This window comes from Neurospora tetraspora (assembly GCF_033439725.1).
Source record: "Neurospora tetraspora strain CBS 560.94 chromosome Unknown B0H65scaffold_3, whole genome shotgun sequence".
Classification (NCBI taxonomy): domain Eukaryota; kingdom Fungi; phylum Ascomycota; class Sordariomycetes; order Sordariales; family Sordariaceae; genus Neurospora; species Neurospora tetraspora.
Window position 1 is genome coordinate 3,128,332 of NW_026944385.1, and position 22,046 is coordinate 3,150,377.

Consider the following 22,046-nt stretch of genomic DNA (forward strand, 5'->3'; position numbering starts at 1 on the left):
TAAAATAATCTAATAGTTCCTCCCCTAAATTAATAGGAGTATATCCAATTAGTAAAAGGAGCGGATTACCCGTAAGGTTTATCTTTATTCTTACTGCCCCTATAGGATTTAAATCTGTTGTATTAACTTTTCCCCCTAATAAGTCTATATATTATAATTATTATTCGACTTTATACGTAAAATCAAATCGTTAATCCTAAAATCGGTAATTATTTATAAGGTGGCGAAGGTACTCTTTACGTACAATTTTAACCGTTTTATTTAAATTATAGAACCGCCTTAGTAAATCAAAATATTTATATTAAATTACGCCCGCAAAATCGGGTCTATTTATATTTTTATTATCGAAATTTATATTATATTTCTAGAAAACTTTAAAAATAATAATTCTAAATAGTAAAATATTATCCGTCTATTCCCGGTAATCGGCCCTATATATATAGACTGTTACCCTAACGATAAAGACCTAATTAATATAATACTCTTTAAGGATTTAACTTTTTAAAATTCGGAATTTACGTACGGCTAGAAGAAATTATATTTAATAAATTTAGCACTAACGCTAATCGGGTCCTCTAAATCGGAATAGCGGTACTATATTTAAAAATAAAAGAAATATAGCGAAGTAATAAATTAATTTAACATTATAATTAATAAAATTAATATTTTAATTTACGTCGGCACTTTATATATAGCGACGTTAGGTAGGGTTAAAGATATTTTAACCTTGTAAAAGAAGTAATACGCCCTACCCCTTAACGACCTCCCTAGCGTAAAGCGATTTCATTTTGATTAATAATTGCTAATAAATATTCTAGAAGTAAATATATGATAATTTAATAAACTTAACCCGGCGGAAGATTAAATTACCTTAATATAAAATAAGATTAATTTAGCATAGGATAAAATTAACCCGGCGGAAGATAAGAATAACCCGGCGGAAGATAATTAGAAATCGTTTTTATTGTTAAAGAGTATTTTAGAAGTAGATATATAATAGGATGATAAGGAAATTAATTATTTCGAATTTGTATTCAATAATCCGTAAGGGAATGAATTTAGTAATAGCGTTTAAATTCGATAAGGGTAAATATAATTATCTTCCTATCGGATTTAATTATAGGGTTTGAATATTTTTGCTTATATATCATTCGGGATATTCCGGAGGTTATTATTTTAATTAATTGTCCTAGTATAGAAAAGTAGGGGATAATAAGTATATTTATTATAAGTCTTATCGATGTATAATTATCTAATTAGGCTTCGGTTAGTAAATATATATATATAATTATAATAGGTAGGAGATATTTATAAATACTCTTCTTCCGTTAGGCGATATTAGGCTTAGATATTTATAGTAGGGCTTATTAGTCATTTACTATATAGGTTAATTATTATTTTTATTAATTATATTAATTAGAATAAAAGGTAAAGAATTTAATTATTTACTTACCCTTATAACTTTTAAATAATTATATAATTATTTTATTAAACTAAATATAAAATATTATTAAATACTATTCCCTTCTATAGGATTTAACCGGCTCTAATTTAAATTATTTTCCGTCCTACGTAAATATACGATTATTAGAAGATAGTACGTATTTAATTTATAAATTATTATAATATTTATCTTATTTTCTTCGCGTTTATATATTAAGGTCTTTTACGTATTCGATAAGCATTTTTCTATTAACGCGAACTTTTATTATTTCGGTTATATAATTATTTTATAGTTTCTAACGATTGCGAAATTTAATATATATATATTTACTTTTATAATTTACTATTATTTTCTATTCGGTAAATAAATACGAACTTTAGCATTTATATTTAAGCGAATCCGCTTTAATATTCTCGCTATAGGGTCTTACCGACTATTCGCTTCGTACGTTCGCTTTCTAACCTCGTAATTAAATAGTTTACGAATAAATAGGTAAAATATAATTAAACGTAGTTATATATTATATTAATAGTTTATTAAATATTTATTATACGATATATTAAGTTATATTGTATTTTAGAACGTTCGTTAATATAGTATTTTTGAGTAGCCGATTTTAATTAATAAGCGTATATATAGAGTATCTTTATTACGTATATAAACGAATTTTTATTAAATATTCTTATCGTATATTACATTCGTTTACCGGATTTTTCTTTATTTATTATATTCGCTCCTTTATTTATATTTTATTGATATTTAATATTCGTACTTATTTTACAATTTATTATAACCTCTTATTAATCTGTTTAAGTTTTTATGCAAAATATTATTTAAAATATATAAAATAATCATTCCACACTTCTATTAATCGTATTATTATTAAAATATAGTGATAGTAGTCTTATTCCCTATGCTAGTAGCTATATACTAAGCGCCCGATGGGCATGGGGTCCTTCACCTATTTTCGGAGGGAAAACCGTACATACTTCCGTCTGCCGGATAAAAACCCCCGCCCCTTGCCCGGCCGCGAGGCCGGCACCTGCGTTTCCTACCGTAGCGGTGCTCACCCACCGCTCGGTGAATAATGACGTTAACGCATCGCCGATATCTTACCATCGACTGATGTGTTATCCCTGAGGGTCGGCTTCGCCGACTCCTTCCTCCTCCAACTCAACTGCTAGACGGTACTCTCGGAGCCGTCCCAATCTCAATACCCAACCGAGGAGGCGGTCGGTCTGCTCTCCGTCGTCCAAGTATACAGCCAGTTGCTCTTGGCTGTGCGGCCACTCTTCTTCCCTTATTCGCTGGTTGAATGTCCATAGACAGTCGTAAACCAAGTGTGCAAAGGTCTCCTTGCCCGTCCCGCAAGAGCAGTACGGTGTTTCGATATCGGGGACCTTCCTTTTAAATAGGAAGGACCGGAGCCCGATTACTTCTGTCCGCGCCTGGATGAGGAGTGAGCTTTTGGCTTTAGAGAGGGGGCGAGGGTCTTCGCCCTCAGCCTCACCGCGCCTCCTTTCCTTTCTGGAGCTGACCATATGTCTCCTTATCGAAGTCCCGTCGAACTTTGGGTTTAGGTCAGCGATCGTCAACTGGTAGCGTCTTCCCGACTTAGAGACTGCCGCCGCTGTCTGCATCTCCCACCTTGCCATCCATTCCCTCCTTGTTGCTTTCTCTAACCACCGCTCCCTATCTTTGGCCGATGGCTCTTCCTGATACGGCGTGCCCTGTTGCGTATCGTGTGGCGCGTCTTGCGGCGTTGTTTCCCCTATTAGGTTGGCGGTGGGCGCCCATCTCTCGGCCCATTGGGCTTTGGCCGCTCCGCTTTCCGGTAGGTCTTTAGGAGGGGAAGTCCGTCGTCGGGACCTCTCCTGGATGCAACCGGCTACCCACGCAGCCGTCCCCCTAACGAACTCTGCTTGGTCCGTCCGAGCAATTCTTTCTTCGAAGGCTCTTACCCGTTTATTTAGGTAAAGGTCGATCGGCGGGCAGTACGTTTCCGTTTCCAAGTTTCTTATCGGGGTCGCTTTGTATGCCCCCGCCATTACCCTTAGGCATTTGGTCTGATGTTTCGCCAGCTGGGTTGCAATTCCCCGGGCTTTCCCGTATAGCTCCGTCGGTTGATGATATGCCGATGCGCCGTAGGCTATTGCGCTTCGAATCACCTTCGTATAGATCTCCCGGGCTCGTTCAAAGGAGCAGCCCCATGTCTTTGCCGCTAGCCGTGTTAACGCGAAGGTCTGCGTCGCCATCTTCTTCTTTATGGCCTGAGCGTGGGCCTTAAAGTTGAGTTTCCTGTCTAACCAAACGCCTAGGAACCTTGCGGATTCTGCCGGCTCTAGGACGGTCTCCCCGATCCGGAGAGTCTCTTCTCGTGGCTTCCTTGTCCGGGTAAAGTGCATCAACTCCGTCTTGCTCGCTTCGAATTCCATCCCTCGCTCCCTTGCCCATTCGGTACAGACTTCCCAAGCAGCTTGGAGAGTTCTGCAGTTCTCCTCAGTCGTCTTTGCTACCGCCAGGATATTAGTGTCATCGGCAAACCCGACGGTAATTGCGTTCGGGATCGTTTTTAGCTTGGTGTAGAGCGGCGTAATGAAAAGGAGGAAAAGGATGAGTGAGAGGGGGGATCCTTGTGGCACCCCCGACGTAATGTCGTACGGTGGTGATAACTCATCGTCGAAAAACAGTGAACCCTTCCTCGAGGAAAGGAAGCTATAGATCCACCATAGTAGCCACCGCGGAAGACGCATTTCCCATAAGGTATGGAGCAGCCATCGGTGGTTGACTCTATCGAACGCGCCTTTGAGGTCGAGGAGCATTAGTGATGCTGTGGCCTGGAGTTTCCACGCTGTGTGGACCGCATCGGTAACGACGCGGATAGCGAACTCTGTCGAACGCCCTGGTCTATTGCCCATTTGGCCCTCCGGGAGGAGGGCGAAGTTCTCTGCTGCCGACATCAACCGCTTAGCGATCGACGCCTCTAGGATCTTCCCCACACTACTTAGTAGTGATATCGGTCGCCATGCCCCGGCCAGTCGCTGCTGGTCGGCTGATTTACCGGGCTTTTTTAGGACAACTACCCGTGCGTTCTTAAACCTTTGTGGGAAGTACCCGAAGCGGAAGCTGGCCGTCGCCAGGACTGCCATCGCTTCCTTAAAGGGTTCCCCACATGCCTTCAGGAACTTGTTTGAGAGCCAGTCGTCGCCTGGCGCCTTGTTCGGCGCTACCGTAGAGAGGACGCTGTGGATATCTTCTGCTGTGACTAGCTCTGAGATGTCGACTTGTGGTCGATCGTCGTCTGGTGGCTCTGAAGTCCAGTCGGGTAGGTGGTCGGTGGGCACTTCGACCGCTGGGAAGAAGCGCTCGGCGAGGATGTCTGCTTTGCCCAGGTGGTCGCTAACTTCTTCGCCATTTTCGTCTCTTTTAAGGGCAGGGAGTTTGGGCGGATCGGCCGGGCAGTGGCTTCGCAGCCGTGCCCACCGCTCTAGTGCCCACAGCTTCCGAGAATCCATCGATGCTTCCGCGACAAGGCCGCGCCATCGTTTCGTTTGTGCCTTCTTAATGAGTTGCCGCTGTAGTAATTTCGCCGTTTCAAACTCTGTCCACCGGAGCGGCGTCCGCTCCGCCTTCCAAGCCCACCACTTCTGTCGCACGTCTTTAGTCGCCCTTTTAATCTCCAAGTTCCACCAATCCGCCATTCGACCCCGGCTCTTCTTCCGGTGAGGGACGAGGACTTCAGCAATTTCTTTAAGCTGCTCCATCAATTTGTCGAACGCCGGTCCGACGTCTTCCTCTTTTTCGATCCGTTCCGGGATCGTGATCTGCCTCTCAGCCTCTTCCAACACTCGAGCACTGTCCATTAAGCTCCAACTATATCCCTCTTCCGTTTCTGCTTTCCTTCCTTCGTTTCCAATCTGGACCCAGACTTCTTGGGGGCAGTGGTCCGAGCCAGTTTGCTCACACCGGGAGTCCCCCCAAAACTCAGCGTAGACATCCCGCGACACCCAGGCATGGTCGATGGTGCTATCCCTCTCTCCTCTAGTCGTATTCCCAGGCCTCGTCGGTTCTCCGTAGGGGGTAACCCGCCGGAGGCCCCAGCGTCGTGCCCATGTTAATAGGCGGTGGCTGCCCGGGCTCGTTCGATCCTCCATATCCCATGAGGGGTGATGGAGGTTGAAGTCCCCGACGACGACGTGGTGTCCCCCCGGGGGGCGCCTATCCTTCAACCCTAGGCTAAGGATTGGCGATCCCCATTGGTGCTCCGGTGTACCATTTACGAGGATAGGTGAGTAGATCGAGTAGACAGTAATAGGTTCCCCTAAGTTCTTGAACGTTACCGACGCCCAGTCATCTCCCGCCTGAAAGTCCAGGTCCTTAACGTCCCACTTCCGATTCACGTATATCACCGCTCTCTTTCTCCCCGTACTATCAACCCCAAGATATCTACCGCCTCTAGGACGGTAAATGTCGCCATTCATATCCCGAATTATTAAACGACCGAAACTCTACAATATTTTACCGCCCCCAACCGTTTTAATATATTATATATTCGTAATTAATAACGTCCTTATCCGTAAATAGATTTATATATTTACTAATATAATAAATTCTTATACCGTTCTTAATAACCTTCCGGATAATTATAATATATAAATTAATAGTAAAAAGCCGAACGAATATAATTTTAATATTATAAATTGAATTCTTATTTTATATAATATCGAATATAAAGGATGCATTAATATATTTAAAGGCTATATTATTCGCTTTCTATTAATTACTAGATGTAAAATACCATACTATATTAAATTATAAAATAATATTAGCGAACAATTCATTTATAATTTTAAAACGAAGTAGCTATATTAAGTAGAAAATTTCAAATCTATAATTACTAAATTTACTACTACAAAACAAAATAGGAAGGAAATTTATTATTTTTCGTAAAATATTATAATCCCCTAATGAAACAATTTCGTCAAAAATTATAAAAATACGAACAACTTATAAATAATAATATATATTATAATAATTAATATTAAACGCCCCCGAAGGTATTTTATACTTATTTTACATAATTGCCGAAAAGACTTTATCGTTAATTAAAGAAAACTATTAATTAATAAAAATCTCCTTAACGCTTTCTATACCCCGTTATATAGAAGATTTAATAATATTAAATTCTAATATATAATTATAGTTGACGAGCCTAGTAATAAAGAAGGCTAAAATTCTAGAGGCGAATATATTTTTTAATAAATACCGACCGTTATAAAATTTAATATCGTACTATTTTACTCTCTTATCCCTTTTAAAGCCCTAAATATCCTATACTATAAGAGGCTAGAAAATGCGAAATATTATATTAACGTAATTTATAAGGATATAAAAAAAATATAAATATAATAAGAATTTACTATTTACGATTATATACGTAATTAGCTTTTAATTAGTCGAAAATAATATAGTAAATAAAAAACGTCATTTTTTAATCGCTATAAACGAAGATAAATCGGTCGCCGAAATTATCCTTACTAAGTCCGAGAATATTAAGGAAAAAACTTATTATAAAATTAATAAACGCTAGTAATTTTACCCTCATCTTTTAGAGTTGCTAGGGTTTGTAGAATATAATTTTTAACGGTTTTCGGTCGCTTAACGACCGGGAAAAGACGGATAGACTATTTTAATTTCCGCCCGAATATAGTAATTAATTGACCTTTAGTAAAATAATAGGCCGTATTATTAAAGGACGGCGCCGTAATACTTAAGTAATTAAAAAGCTATTCTCATTCGAACTTAATATATAAGCGTTATTAAAATAGTATAAACAGACCGTAAATATTAGGACTACTAATAAGGAAATAAATAGTAAAATTCTATATAATACCTTTCCGATTGATATTAAAACTTTGTATATGATTTATAAAATTGAAATTATTATAGATAATGATTATATTCGGATTATAATTAACGAGTTTAAAATTTGCCTATAATAGTATTAATATATAAGAAAATAGCGGAGGTAGGGATATTTAAATTCTATAAGAGGGAGGAGGTCTACCCCTATAAGATTTAAATATCGGGCTACGTACCGTAGAAATATTAATAAAATGGTTAATAATTTATAAAATAACCTTATAGGAAGAAACTATATTAAACCGGGTTAGTATATTATATATACGTAATTATATAAAGTTATTCTTAAAATAAATATTAAATAGCTTTAGGATAAATATATTTATTTAAGGTACGTAGGAATTCATAATAATAAACTCTATTATAGTTACGCGATTATAGATCTCCCTTTTTTTCTAAATATTATCCTTTAATTTATAAAAGCCCTAGTAGGCGCGTTATTATATATATAGCGTAGTAAATAATTTTATTAATTGGGGGCAACTTTTATTAGGGTTCTATATACGGAACGAAAACGAAAGCGAATATATATAATATTAAAGACGTCTTTAATAATAGGAGTATTATTAGCGAATTTATTAGTAGGGAATATTATAAATGCCCTTATTACTTCTAGTTCCTATAAAAGTAATTTAAATTCTATATAAAAGGAAGTTTAGAAATATATTTAGAGTAATTTCTATTTTCCTATTATTTATTCATCTATTCGAAATTAAGTAGTAGGTTCGTTAGAAAGAAGGTTAGTATTATCTTATTCGAAGTATAAATAAACGTTAATATCCGAAAATACTTTATATATAATAAATTCCTTAAAGGCACTATTAAACGTACTGAAACGTTTACTATATTATTAGGATATTATAATCCCTCGATAAATATAAAGGTAAATTAAGTATTATTATAAATTCGTCCGATAACGATCTTTAATAAAAGTATTAATACGTTCGAATAATTTTTAAATAGGATTTAAAATATCGGAATCGTTATTCGAAATATCTACCCAAAAGGTGTCTATTCTAGAGGCCTTAAAAAGGGGCTCTATACCTAAAGTATCTACCCTAAATATAAAGGGTTTATTACAAGATTCGTTAGAAGATTCCTAATAAGGGTCAATATATAATAATTAGAATATAGGTAGAGGAGATATAAGCGTAGAAATTAATTAAGTTGCCTAATATAATTAGTAGGACGTAAGTATATTATTAATATTAGGAAGAGCGGGAGAAGAGGGAGGAGATAATGAGATTAATAAATATATAGTATCGGATATACGTATAGGGCGTACGTATAAGGCGTATAATTACATAGGATAAATTGGGGATATATGACTAGTTTACGTACAATAGACCCTTCTGTCTATATTAGGCTCAGACCATAATATAGCCGCGTCTCTTTATTTTGTGGGTCTAAATGGTATGATATTAGGATTAATAGGTGGGTGAGTATAGTAGGGATATTATAACTATTTAGACCCGCAGGTATAAAGAGAAACGCAAGGGCTATGCGTAGGTGGCTGAGTAAATGAGACTAGGAAACAGTCGTTTCGAAAACTCGCTACAGATCAAATCATATTTGCTTCCTTCCTACCCTATCCTACAGCCCACACTGTTCCCATACTAGTACAGCCCTACCTACTCCTTATAAGTCAACCCACCACCAAAGCTAATCTGACTATTCTTCCCTCCCTTTGTGACCTTCCCCTCCGTGACGCCCGTCTCGAACGCACAGCTACCCAGATCTCTCTTAGTCTCCCCGGCCTTGAGCGCCGCCGCCGGCGAGATGTCAAAGTCAAAGATATCCATCGGCAGACCGAGCGTGGTGCAGGCATTGGGCACGTCCACGATGCCGGCCACGTGGCCCTGGACGGGCGCGCACGAGAGCAGCAGGTAGATCTGGTAGTCCGAATACCCAAAGCGGCGGAGGTACTCGATGCAGCGCAGGACGGTTTGCCGGTAGGCGACTGTTACGTCCATGTAATCTGTGAAAATCATCGAATGTCAGCTCTGGTTAAAGGGAAAGTAAAGGGAAAAAAAAACGTACGCTGCTTCCCATGCTCATCAACCGAGAACCCTTCAAAGTAGATATACCTCCCCGGTCCAAAGCTAGGCTCAACAGGACCAGGAATGTAAATGGGGCTCTTGAGCCCCATCCCCTCCACCCCGTTCTTGATCACCTTGAAGTTGATAGTAATCACACCAGCCATCTCGATAGCGCCGCAGAAGGAAATCTCGCCATCGCCCTGCGAAAAGTGCAAATCACCCACACTGAACTTAGCTCCCGGCACATGGACGGGCAGGTAAACCTTGGAGCCCCTGCTCAGGTTCTTGATATCGCAGTTCCCTCCATGCTCCGGCCTTCCGGGGACCGTTCTCGCGCCCTCCTGGCCGACCTTCTCCGCAATTTCGTTGCTGGCCGCGCCGGCGTGCACGTTGATGGGCTGCGGCAGATGAGCCACCTCGCGGTCGGCAAGCTTGTTAGCAGCCACCAGCTCGCCCTCGCGCTTGTTCCACGTGGCCAGCACCTCGGCCGAGGGCGCGCAACCGATGATGCCCGGGTGGATCAGGCCGGCGAACTTGACGCCGGGGATGTGGCGCGAGGTGGCGTAGATGCCTTCGAAGTCCCAGATGGCTTTGGCGGCTGAGGGGTAGATTTCGTCTAGGAAACCACCCTGTGTTTTTTTAAGAGGTCCAAGTCAGCAACTTTCACTTTCTTCAACACCAATAGAAAAAAAAGACATACCCCATTGCTCTTATCAAAAATCCCCGTAAACCCCCACGGCCTATCCTGAAAGGGCTGCACATCCATGATCTCCACCAGCAACAAGTCGCCCGGCTGAGCGCCCTCGACCTCAAAGGGGCCGGACAGGTAATGGATCTTGGTCAAGTCGACGTTCCTCATGTCGTCTGCCGAATCGTTGTTGCCGATCTGCCCGCCCGTCCAGTCGACGCACTCGATCTTGACGGTCTCACCGTCCGCGATGGTGCCGGCGAAGGGAATGTCCGGGTGCCATCTGTTCTGTAAGGGTTGAGAAGGGTAGAACGGTCTTGTCAGTTTTGGTTGTTGAAATGGGGGTTAATGTTTGTTGAAAAGAGATGACGTTACTAACATGGAGTTGAGGCTGTTCGGAGGCGGGCTTGTCGAAGTCGACCTTGCAGACGGTTCGGATCTCGGTTTTGCCCATTTTGTCTTGTCTTCTGGTTCTTGTTGTTTCTTAGTTCGGCTTTTGTTTGATGAGAAAGCTTAGTCGCAACTCCGATTATCAGCAAGTTGGTAGGTAAGTGTAGTGACTGGTGAGTGTCTGGCAAGAAGGAACAGGTCGCAAACCCCGATTTGGCAGATGACGTCTAGGGTCAGAATATCGGTTTGTTAACAAAGGAGAAACTCTTTTCAAGCAGAGAGGACGTCGTATTTATATCTGCAATCTTGTACCTCTTCTCGAGCATGACTACCTGTCTATCATCTGTCATGGTTCGGGAGGCCATGGTCGAAGTCGTTGATACCCCGCATCTTGGGGGTATGTCAGCGATATCGGTGCGGTACTTGGCTTCCAGATATCTCAAGGGGACAGTTTCGATAGTTCCTGATTGAAACGCTGATCAACGGAACCAGTATGCTCGCAATTACCAAATCATAATGGGAGATTGGCGTCACCATTGGAGGTAAGTAGATGTTGACAACCTTATCACATCCCGAATAAAACCCGCGTTGTTCCCGTCCTTGGAGAGTGCCCCGCATGCCCCTCAATCCAAGCCGAGCTACTCCCGTTCCAATGCCTAGTCAGGAACTAGTCTACTATACCTAGACGGAGACTTGCGATAAGATAGGGGAGAAGCATCCGGATAGAGACATTCGGGACCTTCAAATACTGCGGGAGTTGTAATAATCTGGGTCTATCTATGGATCCATGAATGTATGAGTGTATCCCTTTGGTCATAGTATCCCCTTATATGGGCCTACATGGAATGTGTCTACTCTTGCCTACATCGTTACTTGGCGAAATTTGACTACATGCACTCTCAACATGTCAAGAAGGTACACTGATCTGTGTAACGATACAATTTGAGTTATGTTGAGTTATATAGGATTGGGAGTCGCTTTTGTAGTTTCATATGCTGACTTAGACTAACGGTGTTAGGTAGGTCCTGGTTAAGTCGCCAAGCTATAAATCAGAGTTCCGTCTTAGGGTTCGGGTCATGTACCGAATACGGAGGCGGTTTATCATGGATGCTGTCCATGTTTGCCAACGACAGGCTGAGGAACTTCTGCTTGTTCCTCCATTCAAGTTGGCTCTCGGCGAACCCGCTGGACTCTGATGGCGGCGGAGGCGGGTCGGATACCTTGGTAATCAGATAGGCGGCGCTCTGTATCTTTGGGTTAGCACTATACATAACAGGGCTTGAGGAGGGATAATTCACAGCTTCAGCAATACCGTAGATCAAGACTCCAAGAAGGGGAACACGGAGGAGGATGTAGAATCCAATACCGAACCCAAACAGGAGACCCTCACGGCTGCGGAACCACGTTCTCTTTTGCTCACTGGTGAACCGAATTCTGGCAAAATACGGCTCCAACAGCTCCCTCACAAGACTCCTCGAGGCAAAGTAGCTCTGCAGGAAAATAACGAGGTACCTCCTGGGCAGGAGGACGCCGGTGCCGAAGATGACGGAGGCGGGGCCAAGACCAACTGCCTTGTTGAATGTCCAAAAACTGGCTGCCGGAAGGACGAAACGGCCAACATAAGGCAGGTATGAGGCCGCAAAGACGGCGAGCGAGATGGCACCTTTCCTGGCGAACCGGTAGATAAACATGGAGATATTCTCGGCGGTGCTTGTCGAGTTCGTGGTCCCGTCTCTGACCGAGTACTGGCGCAGGTTGGGATAGTACATGGGTCGAAGCTTGCTGGGGTCCTCGTCGTGCTTATGCTTGTTGACATAGGTTGTATCAACCCATCTGATCGAGTCCATGAATCTATGGAGTCACTGGTTAGTTCTTGAGAGTCGAGGTACGCCATATGGGAACATACAGATCATCCAACGTCGGAGTGACATATCGCATCAGACTCATCATGAACAGGGGGGCTTGAAGAACATGTTCTTCAACGAAGCCAAGCCCGCCCACCAACTTGTCGTCCCAGGTAGCATTGCTTAGATCGATCCCAAAGGACAGGAACCAGAGTAGGACCCTGATGCCGATGATCTAAGAAGTGTCAGAATGGGCAACCATATGCACGGGAGACGGGGCGAGGAAGAAGAACTTCATACAGGTATTGATATGAGCAAGCGGATGAGAATGCCAGCAGCTACAGCAATGGCGGCTTGTCTATAGTGTCGTGAGGTGAAGATACCAGGATTCTGCAGCGCCCGTTGGGCTATGGAGGCACAAAATGTCAGCAAGCAATTCTAGTCCTGACGAGTAGAGAAAGAGGCGGAATTATAACATACCACCAACAAGCGTCAACTGGACACCTCTGATGACGGCATTGAGGTCGAAGTGGGAAATGTCGAACTTTCGTTTTACTTGTTCAGCTACAACGTCGAAGGACTGCCGCCTCTCGAGCCTGTCGGCGGTAGCCATGGCGATGTAATGTCTTGGTGTGGGTGTGTCCGTTCGTCTGGATCGATAAGTCGTTGGAAGTTTGGATCGGATGAAAATGATTGCGACAAACGCCTGATGGAGGGGAACACCTCGAGCCCCTGTCTTTGCACATGCCAAAATATGATGTCAACAGCCCACCGTGCCCGCTTTGTGGACCGTGCTCGGAGGCCCCGGACGATCGACGTCGCGCTAATCCTTGAAAAGGCGTTATCAGCACGGCATACAATTTCACCCTGGCTTTGTTAAGGCGGGACACGAAGTGCATTGCTTCAGGTTCTGCTTTGACGAAAGAAAGAGCGAGCGGATAGCAGGCAGAGTCCGTCTGTCACTCATTAAGCAAAGCGGATCCCCCCTTGCGTTAGCGTGTCCAGCCTGCCGATGCCGTGGACAGTGGACACCAGTGTCTATAGCACCGGTCCGAACACTGTCACCGTCCAATTTATCGAAATAATTCTTTCCACGATTTCCGCGCCCCTAGAATCCCCTTTGTCCAGTCTTTCGCTCTCCTCAACCAGCTGTTGTTGCTTTCCGATTCCGATTCCTATCCGATACCTACTGCACGTCATTATCACCGACGACGTTGAGAGCCTTGCGTTGACCCAGCGTAGCATTGTGACGTCGGCCGACCAGACATCGAGACGGCCTCAGCGACTCGCCCTAATCGGAAACACCACGAACGCGCCGACGACCAGTACCGCATAATCTCGTCCAATTACCCTCCGACCGCGGCCTCCCCATGCGCTGAGCTTAGCGATCTCTCCTCCGCGCTACGATGCTTTCCGCGAAATCATAAAGTTGCGAACAATGGAGTTCTCGAATCCCTTTGCCGATACGGTTCCGCGCCGCAACTTTACGGCACCTATAGGCTCTCAGATCCAAAGACCGTCTACGTCTGCAGGAGAGACAAGTAATGCCTTGGTTGATACGCTCTACGACCACCCTTCGGTCAAGATCACATCCTTTACTGCTGGGAGCCGGCCCCCGACCCTCGGTCCCACTCCTCCTGATACTCCTACCGGCGTCGAGCCGGGCTCTCTGCCGTGGTCTTCCCACCTGGAGAGGACTATTGCAGTCGGTATGTCTCCAAACGGGAGCATAAGCCTCCCGGGCGAATCCTCACTGGTTACGGCAGTCTAACAACAGCCTATTTACAGGACATTTCAGAATCTATCGTGCTCCTGGTTCAATAACCTTCCTCAACTGCGGTTCCGCCCTCCAACCGATATTCCCAAAAAGCCAGGCTTGGTGTGTTGACGAGCATTCAAGCAAGTTCATCCTACAAATTCGGAGGCCCCAGTACTGGCGCATCGAGGTGCCTGTCGACGACCCGGAGGATATACGACGCGCGCAGCTTTTGCGTGAGGTTTTTGACCAAATCCTCCAATTCGAAAAGACCGAATGCCCTTTCCAACGATCCTTTACCGTCGAGCTACCCGAACGCCCGCAGACGCCGGCTATTAAGAGGCCATGGACTCCTGCTAGGAGATCTAGTGAATCCATCATTCCAACCCCGGTCAGCGCCATCACGATACCCGCCCAGATAGCCCGTGTACACCGGGGTCCGCCCAAAGATGACACTATCAAAGTGCGCAAGAGAAGGGCAACTGGTACCACGAGCCAGTCAGCCTTTCCCACCAGCGATGATTTGTTCAGAATACAGGAGCATAACGCTGTTTCGATACCCGACATTACACTCTCAAGTCAGCCGGACGAGGAACCACAGCAGCCAGAGTCTTTCTCGCGGACTTCCTCTTTCACAAGGACCCCTCTTATACCAAGCGGCCAGCAAACTAGTCATTCTGTTGCCGCACCCCCACAGCTAACGTTGGTCACTGTACCGCACTCTACTGAGCCATCGATACATCAACTGGACGGCCATGCGCCAGAAATATCCGGATCATTGTCTTCGGTAACCTCCCGCGACTCTTTCCACAGTGTACGGTCATGCAACTCTCATATTCTTCCCCCTTCTCCACCCTTGTCCAAGCCGACGTCTCCTTCAGGCTCTTCCTGTCTGCATGGGAAGAATACCGAACCAAAGGAAGACTTTTCGATCCTTACATCAGATAGGGCAGATCGTTCTAACATGCCTCAGACATCGAGTACCAGTCCGATAGCAGTTGACCGAAGCGCCACCTCCAGCTCGACCTTTGACGGCACAGCTCCCTCTTCTACCCATGAGATCGACTCTCCGTGTAGTCCTACAACAGCAGGACTAATACTGGTCACTCCGCCCAACGCATCACCGACTTCGCGTTCTCGATCTCCCTCAATCACCAGTCGTCGCTCACTTATCCGCGGCCGCGCAACAACAAGCAGCAGCATATCCCCCAGCAGGAGAGCGCTCTCTCCCCTACCACGTGTAGCAGATCTCTTTGCGCCTCGCCGAAGGGCGCCTTCCATATCGTCCAGCAAGCTCGAAGTAGTGCGCAAGCTACCCATGACGGTTATCAACAAGTCGTTCGAAATCCTGATGGCGCCTCCCACGCACTTGATGAGCCTCATGCTCACCGTTGCGGCGCGCATCACTGCCGGCCAAAAGAGCGGCGCGGTCTTGGGATCTGGCGAGGGAGGCGAGAGGATACCTGTGCAGTGGGATCTCTCGGACGAGACAGAGGACAGTCCAGGTTTCCACCAACGGAAACCAACACCAGCAGCAGCGCCGTTGTTCTCATCGGGGAGAAGGTGGAGTGTCTCTCATGTGGGCAATGACGATGACCATTTGCCCCCGCATATGCGAGGAAGGGAAAGAGGAATGAGCTTGAAGATGGCGGGGAGTTTTCCAGAGTCGTCGGACGAGGACGATGATGACAACGACAGCACTTCGAATTCCACACATGGCCCTCACGAGCCCCCCACAGCTCGACGAATCGGTGCTCCCAAGGACGACGATGGGTTAAGGCTTGACGGTGCTGGGAATGGAATACCAGAAAACGATGCCAAGTTCGACTGGAATCAGAGCATGGGAGTCGATTAGTTGGCGGGCGGGCGTGCTCACTTGACCGTTTGGCATCCTGTTGCGACTGCTTCAGATAAGGCGGAGCAAGATCTACCTAGCAACTTAAACCCCCCTCAGCCCACACAAACGTGGGAAGGGGGTGTACATACCTGTACCAGTACTGTTTTGTAACCTGTAATTAAATGTTGGTTGGGGAGAAAAGAAAAGGGGGCGTTATCAGGGAACCTGGGTATGCATGAGATAGATAGATAGATACCCTGTTTCGATTTCCCTTTAATACGTGGTGGTTACTAAGTTGAGGTGGTCTAAAAACCGGGGAGAGGTGGATAAAGGTCGAGGTCGAGGTCGAGGCAGAGGCAAAGGCAGAGGCAGAGCAGTGTTTGGATACCTACGTACCGCAAAGCGGGGGGTATTAGATGATCAAGGAAGCAGCCGGCTGAGTGCAAGTTGAAGTAGTCTAGGAAATGGAAGTCATGGACGTCGTACCATATCACCTAGAAAATGAGCATGATAGGTAAGGATCGAGTTAGTGACTGAGTCTCCTGGTTCTGGCTTCGCGAGAGCTGGTGTGCTTGATTGGTTTTATCTAACTGGGGATTTATTAATGAAGAGGAAGAAGACGAAGACGGGATTTTCATGACTGCTTTTCTACCCTCCCATACATCGCCATACTCACTCGATTCAACATGATCGATCTGCAACGTCTGCCGCCAATGCAAAACCAACCAAACATAAACATGACACCATACTTACATGTAGAACAGAAGCGGACCACGAAGCGCAAGTAGGCATAAAATGCAACACACAAACACACAAACGACCTAACCAAAACCAACAATGATATATGTATACCTATAAAAGCACATCCAAGAAAAAGGAACAAACACAACTGCTCCTGCTCCTTGTCAACTATCAAACCAACTAAACCAACCAACAAACCAACCAGCCAGCCAACCGACCATTCCTACTTAAACCAACCAACCTGCCTGTCCATGCCATTCACCAACCCTTTGCTTTGCCCTTTTCCCTTCCCATGTTTAAAATATCCATACTGCAAATCTCTAATAAGAATGCTCATTTTTCTCCCTGACCCGTGTGGCCTCAAACATGTTCTCCATCATCTCTGTCTGGGAATGTCTGTTGCTCGTCTTTCCCTTATATTCCAAACTCTTTCTTTTTGTTTCTTGCCGTAGCGCTAGTAGTGTAGGTATAGTAGCCGCGAATCGAGACAGTGATCATGACATAGGCCGTCGAGATTATTGGTGCGATACAATATCGTCTTTTGGTCCTTTCGTCAATGTTGATATGCGTTGTTACTCTTACAGCTGCTCTTGCTGCGGCTGCGGCTGCGTTTTTTGCATTTGCTGCCGCTGTTGCAGCCTCCTTTGCATCTCTACATGATATTGCCGTTGTTGCGAGGCGTAATGCTGCTGCTGCTGGTGTTGTTGCTGCCATTCCCGCAGTTCATGGAACTCATGGAACTCACGAAGCTCCCTGTGTAACCGTTGCCTCTGGGAGGGTGGACTCGTACTATGGTGTTGTCCTTGCCCCTGCCCTTGAGTCTGACTGCGGCCTTGACCTTGCGGTTGAGGTTGCTGTGGGTCAGTATGGCCACCGGCTTCCACGGCAGGTGAAGACAGGTTTGACAATGATGAGTCATAAGAGTTCGACGATGTAGTCAACGGGTCGAGTGGTTCCTACACACTTAAGCCCTGTTGATGTTCGCCCATCTCTTCTCTGATTGAGGTCATCTCCATTCCGCTTCCACGGAAACCGCTTCCGCCTTCGAGCAGTGGCTGGCTTTGCGGAGGGTTAAACTGATGTTGCTGATGTTGCTGCTGCTGCTGCTGAAGCTGCTGATGCTGCTGTATACGCTGCATGGCCTGGGCGTTGAGGTGTGTTCCCTGAAGATGAGGCGGTAGATGGTGGGTCGGTGAGCCGCCACTGGGACCTGTCGCAGGAGGGCCCAGGGCGCTTACGGTTGATGCAGCAGAGTTGGCCGAGGTACTTATAGTGGTACTACCAGTTCCACTAGCGCTCGATGCGACTGCTGGCCCGCTGTCCGTTGTGACCGTACCGGGTGGAGTGGTACTACTTCCACCTCGGAGGGAGGGTTCGTTCTTGGTAGTGGTGGTAGACTGCGAATCCTTGCTGACTTCTCGATGAAGGGGTGACGAGTGACTAGGTGAATTGCTCTTCTTGCTCACCGAATCACCGTTCCCACCTCGGGATGAGGTACGCGGCGATACGCGCCCAGTCTATCCATTTTCCATATGTCAGTAACGTGGGGGGCATACAAGGAGAAAAGATCGAAGCTTACCTGTTTTGCCCATCTCAATCCGCAACTGTTGCATAAATCTCGGTTCCCGCTTGGCCCACGACGCCACTCAGGCGTATTCCTGGTATGACAATTTGCACAATCCCTCACCATGTTGCCTCCTCCCTTTCTTCTTTTTCGCTTCTTCTTATTAGACAAAAGCTGTGCCAGCTCTTCGGCCAACATGCGATTCACCTTCTCCATTTGCCTCAGCTCGTACTGCCAGCTGGTGCAGCGTGTTGTCTTGAGCTCGTCAAAGATGTTATCGGCGTCCAGAGCTGTATCCTGACCGGGTGCTGCGCTGCTACGCGCTGAGACCATGGCTCCCGTGCTATCGCTGCTTCCGGATTTCGAATTCATACCACCCATTAGAGTGTTGCTATCACTGTCGGTCTGGACACCTTGCATTGCCGACAAAGAAACACCGCCCGGAGACATACTCTTAGTCGTTACGGTCGCGGGAGCCAGTGCCCTTGATGACGCCTTCAACAACTTGGTTTGCGCCAACAAGAACGTTGGCCTCTGACCCTCACCACCGTCTCCAGGGTAAAACGTCGTATAGGCCTGGAGCACCTGGCCACGCTTGTTTTGCACCTCATGCTTGCAGCTCACAATCTTGCCCTTTCTGGCTTTCTCTATCGCCCTCCCAAACTCGGCTCTGGACTCCTTGCGCATGAGATCCTGCATGCTGGTACCTTGGAGATTCTCCGGGAGCAAATCGAGGAGCGACCGGACATTCGATGAAACGAACAAGAACATGCCCGATGTCGAGACCTTGGTCCAGATTTCGCTGTCACCGATACCGCCGTTGAGTTCGAGATCCTTTCTGCGCAGAGCGAAAACGGGGCGTTTCCTCCCCACAAGAATGATACACTTCCGGCCCTTGCCCTGTTCGTTGAACAGTGTTCCGTGGCTTTCAAACCAGGTATAACCGCTGTTCTTTCTCCGAATTCTGAAGACAATGTTGACAGGAGTATGTTGCTGAGCCTCTTTCAGTTCCCTCGTCACCGGCACTATGTCTGATGGGTGGCAAATCGAGGATAGCGAGCTCCCAACAAGGTCACTGGCATCGTACTCCAACACCTTCTTGCAGGCCGGAGATAGGTATAAAAAGAGACCCTTGAGCGACAACACGTGGACTACATCGTCAGCGTTCTCCAAGAGCATCTTGTCCCAGGATTGCTTGTGCCAGTCGGATGCAACACCCTTCGAATTGCATTGCTGCAAAAGCGTCGATACATCATCAACGCCCAGAGTCTGGCCGTCAGCAGGCTCCAGTTGCTTCTGGGTAGGTGGCGTCCAAATATATTGCCCGATATCGCTGTGCGTATAGTTGACCTGCATTGGCCCATTTCCTTCCTGGCCGATTATGGCATCAGGGCATTCCACAAGGTCGATCTGAAATCCAATAAAATAACGAATCTCTTCGGTATCCCAGGGAATGGGGATCATGGTCAACAGGTTTAGGAAAGGCTTGCCGCCCTTCCGATAGTTGATCAGACTCTGCTGAATTTCCTGGCCTGCCGCGATTGTCTTCTTGAGCGTATATACGGCATTGTTTTCGACAAACTCGCGTTTGGTGCCGGCCTCCACATTGCCGTCGGGGGCCTGCAAGAAGCGGCAGTTTCGCCCGACAATCTCGTGGCGACTATAGCCGGTGAGATTCTGGAAGTTATCTGACACGTAAATGATGGGGCAGTCGTTGAGCGTTACATCACAGACGACAAACGCACAAGACATGTCCACGGCGCCGAGCTTGAGCTTTGGGTCCTTCCTGGAGGCCACATACCACAGCGCCCTCAGCATGTCGAAACCGCTTTTGGAGTATATGCTCTTTGCTTGAGACGCTGCTCCACCTGACGGCGTCGATGGCGTTGGGGTAGGGGCATTGTTAACGCTCGGAGGAGGCGGCGGCCCAATTTGTATTGGTCGTGTTGTTGCGGATAACGGCGGGGACTGGAATGTCGTCGCCGGCGTGCTTGCCGCATCCTGTGAGACAGGTGTAGCCATGCCTTGTGCGAAGTTGCTAATACCCGGAGTCATTGCAGGGGTCATGGCGGGGGTCATGGCCGGAGTCAAACCGCCCATGTTTTGCTGGGCCTGGTGAGGGGTGTTGGCATCGTCACCTCCACCAAAACCCTGCTCTACGGTCATCATCTTGTCGTCCTGTTTGTTGAGCCCCGGGGTGGGATGAACGCTTGCCGTGCTGACTGGGCCACTTTCCAGATTCATGTCCATAGAGAAGTCGGTGTTTATGGTGTCCAGCCCGGTCGAAGAATAGGGGGTCTCGATCGGGGGAGAGTGGTACATGTTGAGGTTGGGGTATGTCATCATGTTACCCATGACATTGGACGACATGTGCGAGTATCCACCGGTGTGGTCCGACATGGCCATGATGTTCTGCCCTGCATACGGGCCCGAGTGTCCCGGCATGCCCATTGCGCCAGTCATGTCGCCGTAGTTTCCTGTCATATTATCGAGCTGGTAGTCCGAGAAACCATCGTTGGGGTTCGCGTAATCAAGCATGGACAATCTCCTATCCGTCTGGCCCCCATAGGGCTGAGGGACACTCCGTCTGCGATGCATTTCGTCGAGATTCTGCTGGAAAATTTCGTCAAGAGACTCGCTTCCTCCCGACATTGTCACATCTGAAGCGTGAATGGTGTTGTTTCCTTGACCCGAAGTTGTAGGCGTATTCATCATGCCGGCGTTGCGATGTTGATTAGTATTTTGTTGCTGCTGATGCTGCTGCTGATGCTGCTGTTGCTGCTGATGTTGCTGCTGCTGCTGGTGTTGTGCAGCCATTTGATGCTGAAGCTCCTCAGGAGACAGCGGAGAACCGTAGTAGTTGTTCATGGCGGCTACATTGGTCGCCCAAAGCGATTCGTTCTGGGTTGACAAATGAAATAATCTCCTAGGTATGAAGCTCTCTTTAAGATTTGGTCGTAGGGTAGGTATGCTAGAAAGTGGTGCGCCAGGAAGGGCCGGGTCGGAGAATCACATTAAGGAACTGTGGGTGTCGTTGCTGCATCGATCAAAGCCGTCTGATACTGGTACCTGCTTGTCGGTATGAAGCTGTCATTCAAAAGCAGGCGGGGAAGGAAGCTCAGACGTGGAGACGCAGACGGAACGGGAGGTGGGACGGAACGTGCGATGTAGTGTGGCGGCGGACCCGAGAATGGGGTTTGGGGTTTGTTTGGCTGTCGGAAAGAATAATGTATCCGTGTCCGTGTTCAAGGCAGCGCCAGTGCGAGGAGTATATTTGTTATCTAGGTGGCCAGGCAGCGGTTAGCTGTGATATGAAGGTAAAGGAAAGGCCTTGGCAGGGGAAGTGAAGTGTGACTCGGGGTAAACAACCAAGGACGAAGCAGTGACTGGGAATGTGAAGGAAACCGGCATGGGTGATTTGGCTAGACGGAGCAGAGACGGGCGATCGAGTGTTACACGTACAGTGCGCTCGCCCGTGGCCTTGCCTTGGTGTACTTGGACCCAACGATGGAAGCCCACTTGAGCGACCGAGGGGATCACCTCAGCTTCTTTGCGACGAGGGGACGCACGTGGAGGCAGCGTGCGAGCCGGAAACGTGCTGCGGACGTAGTGTGGGAGGACCCTGAGCGAGCGTAGGAGGGGGAATAGATAAATGGAGACTTATACTGCACCGATAAGTGGAAGGGGGAGCGCAACGAGGAGGGGGCAATGTAATAGACTCGGAGGCTGATGTGGTGGTTCTCGGCTGGCAGCTTCACAATGGAACGTGGAGAAAGAGAGAGTCGAACATACGGGATGGGAAAGTGGAAGACGGGATGGAG

At 46.6% G+C, this 22,046-nt stretch overlaps 4 protein-coding genes across 4 annotated transcripts; 1 reads left to right on the top strand and 3 right to left on the bottom strand.

Annotated features, from left to right (window-relative positions):
- Positions 1-8,873: 8,873 nt before the first annotated feature.
- B0H65DRAFT_462432 (Acetamidase/Formamidase) lies at positions 8,874-11,018 on the bottom strand. Its single transcript, XM_062826642.1, has 4 exons — positions 10,473-11,018; positions 10,106-10,381; positions 9,407-10,034; positions 8,874-9,344 (listed from the first exon to the last, which is right to left on the bottom strand). Exons 1-4 carry the CDS (start codon positions 10,545-10,547, stop codon positions 8,998-9,000), a joined length of 1,326 nt encoding a protein of 441 aa, XP_062683193.1. The 5' UTR covers positions 10,548-11,018; the 3' UTR covers positions 8,874-8,997.
- Positions 11,019-11,532: 514 nt separating this feature from the next.
- Positions 11,533-12,940, bottom strand: B0H65DRAFT_441665 (uncharacterized protein; the record flags this gene model as incomplete). The annotated part of the gene is made up of 4 exons (XM_062825541.1): positions 11,533-12,334; positions 12,390-12,562; positions 12,628-12,734; positions 12,808-12,940. 4 exons carry the CDS (start codon positions 12,938-12,940, stop codon positions 11,533-11,535), a joined length of 1,215 nt encoding a protein of 404 aa, XP_062683194.1.
- A 729-nt stretch (positions 12,941-13,669) lies between these two features.
- B0H65DRAFT_166363 (inheritance of peroxisomes protein 1-domain-containing protein) lies at positions 13,670-16,082 on the top strand. The gene is made up of 2 exons (XM_062821303.1): positions 13,670-14,036; positions 14,116-16,082. Exons 1-2 carry the CDS (start codon positions 13,766-13,768, stop codon positions 15,936-15,938), a joined length of 2,094 nt encoding a protein of 697 aa, XP_062683195.1. The 5' UTR covers positions 13,670-13,765; the 3' UTR covers positions 15,939-16,082.
- Positions 16,083-17,496: 1,414 nt separating this feature from the next.
- B0H65DRAFT_166481 (white collar 1 protein) lies at positions 17,497-21,387 on the bottom strand. Its single transcript, XM_062821304.1, has 2 exons — positions 18,241-21,387; positions 17,497-18,178 (listed from the first exon to the last, which is right to left on the bottom strand). Exons 1-2 carry the CDS (start codon positions 21,091-21,093, stop codon positions 17,618-17,620), a joined length of 3,414 nt encoding a protein of 1,137 aa, XP_062683196.1. The 5' UTR covers positions 21,094-21,387; the 3' UTR covers positions 17,497-17,617.
- Positions 21,388-22,046: the final 659 nt, after the last annotated feature.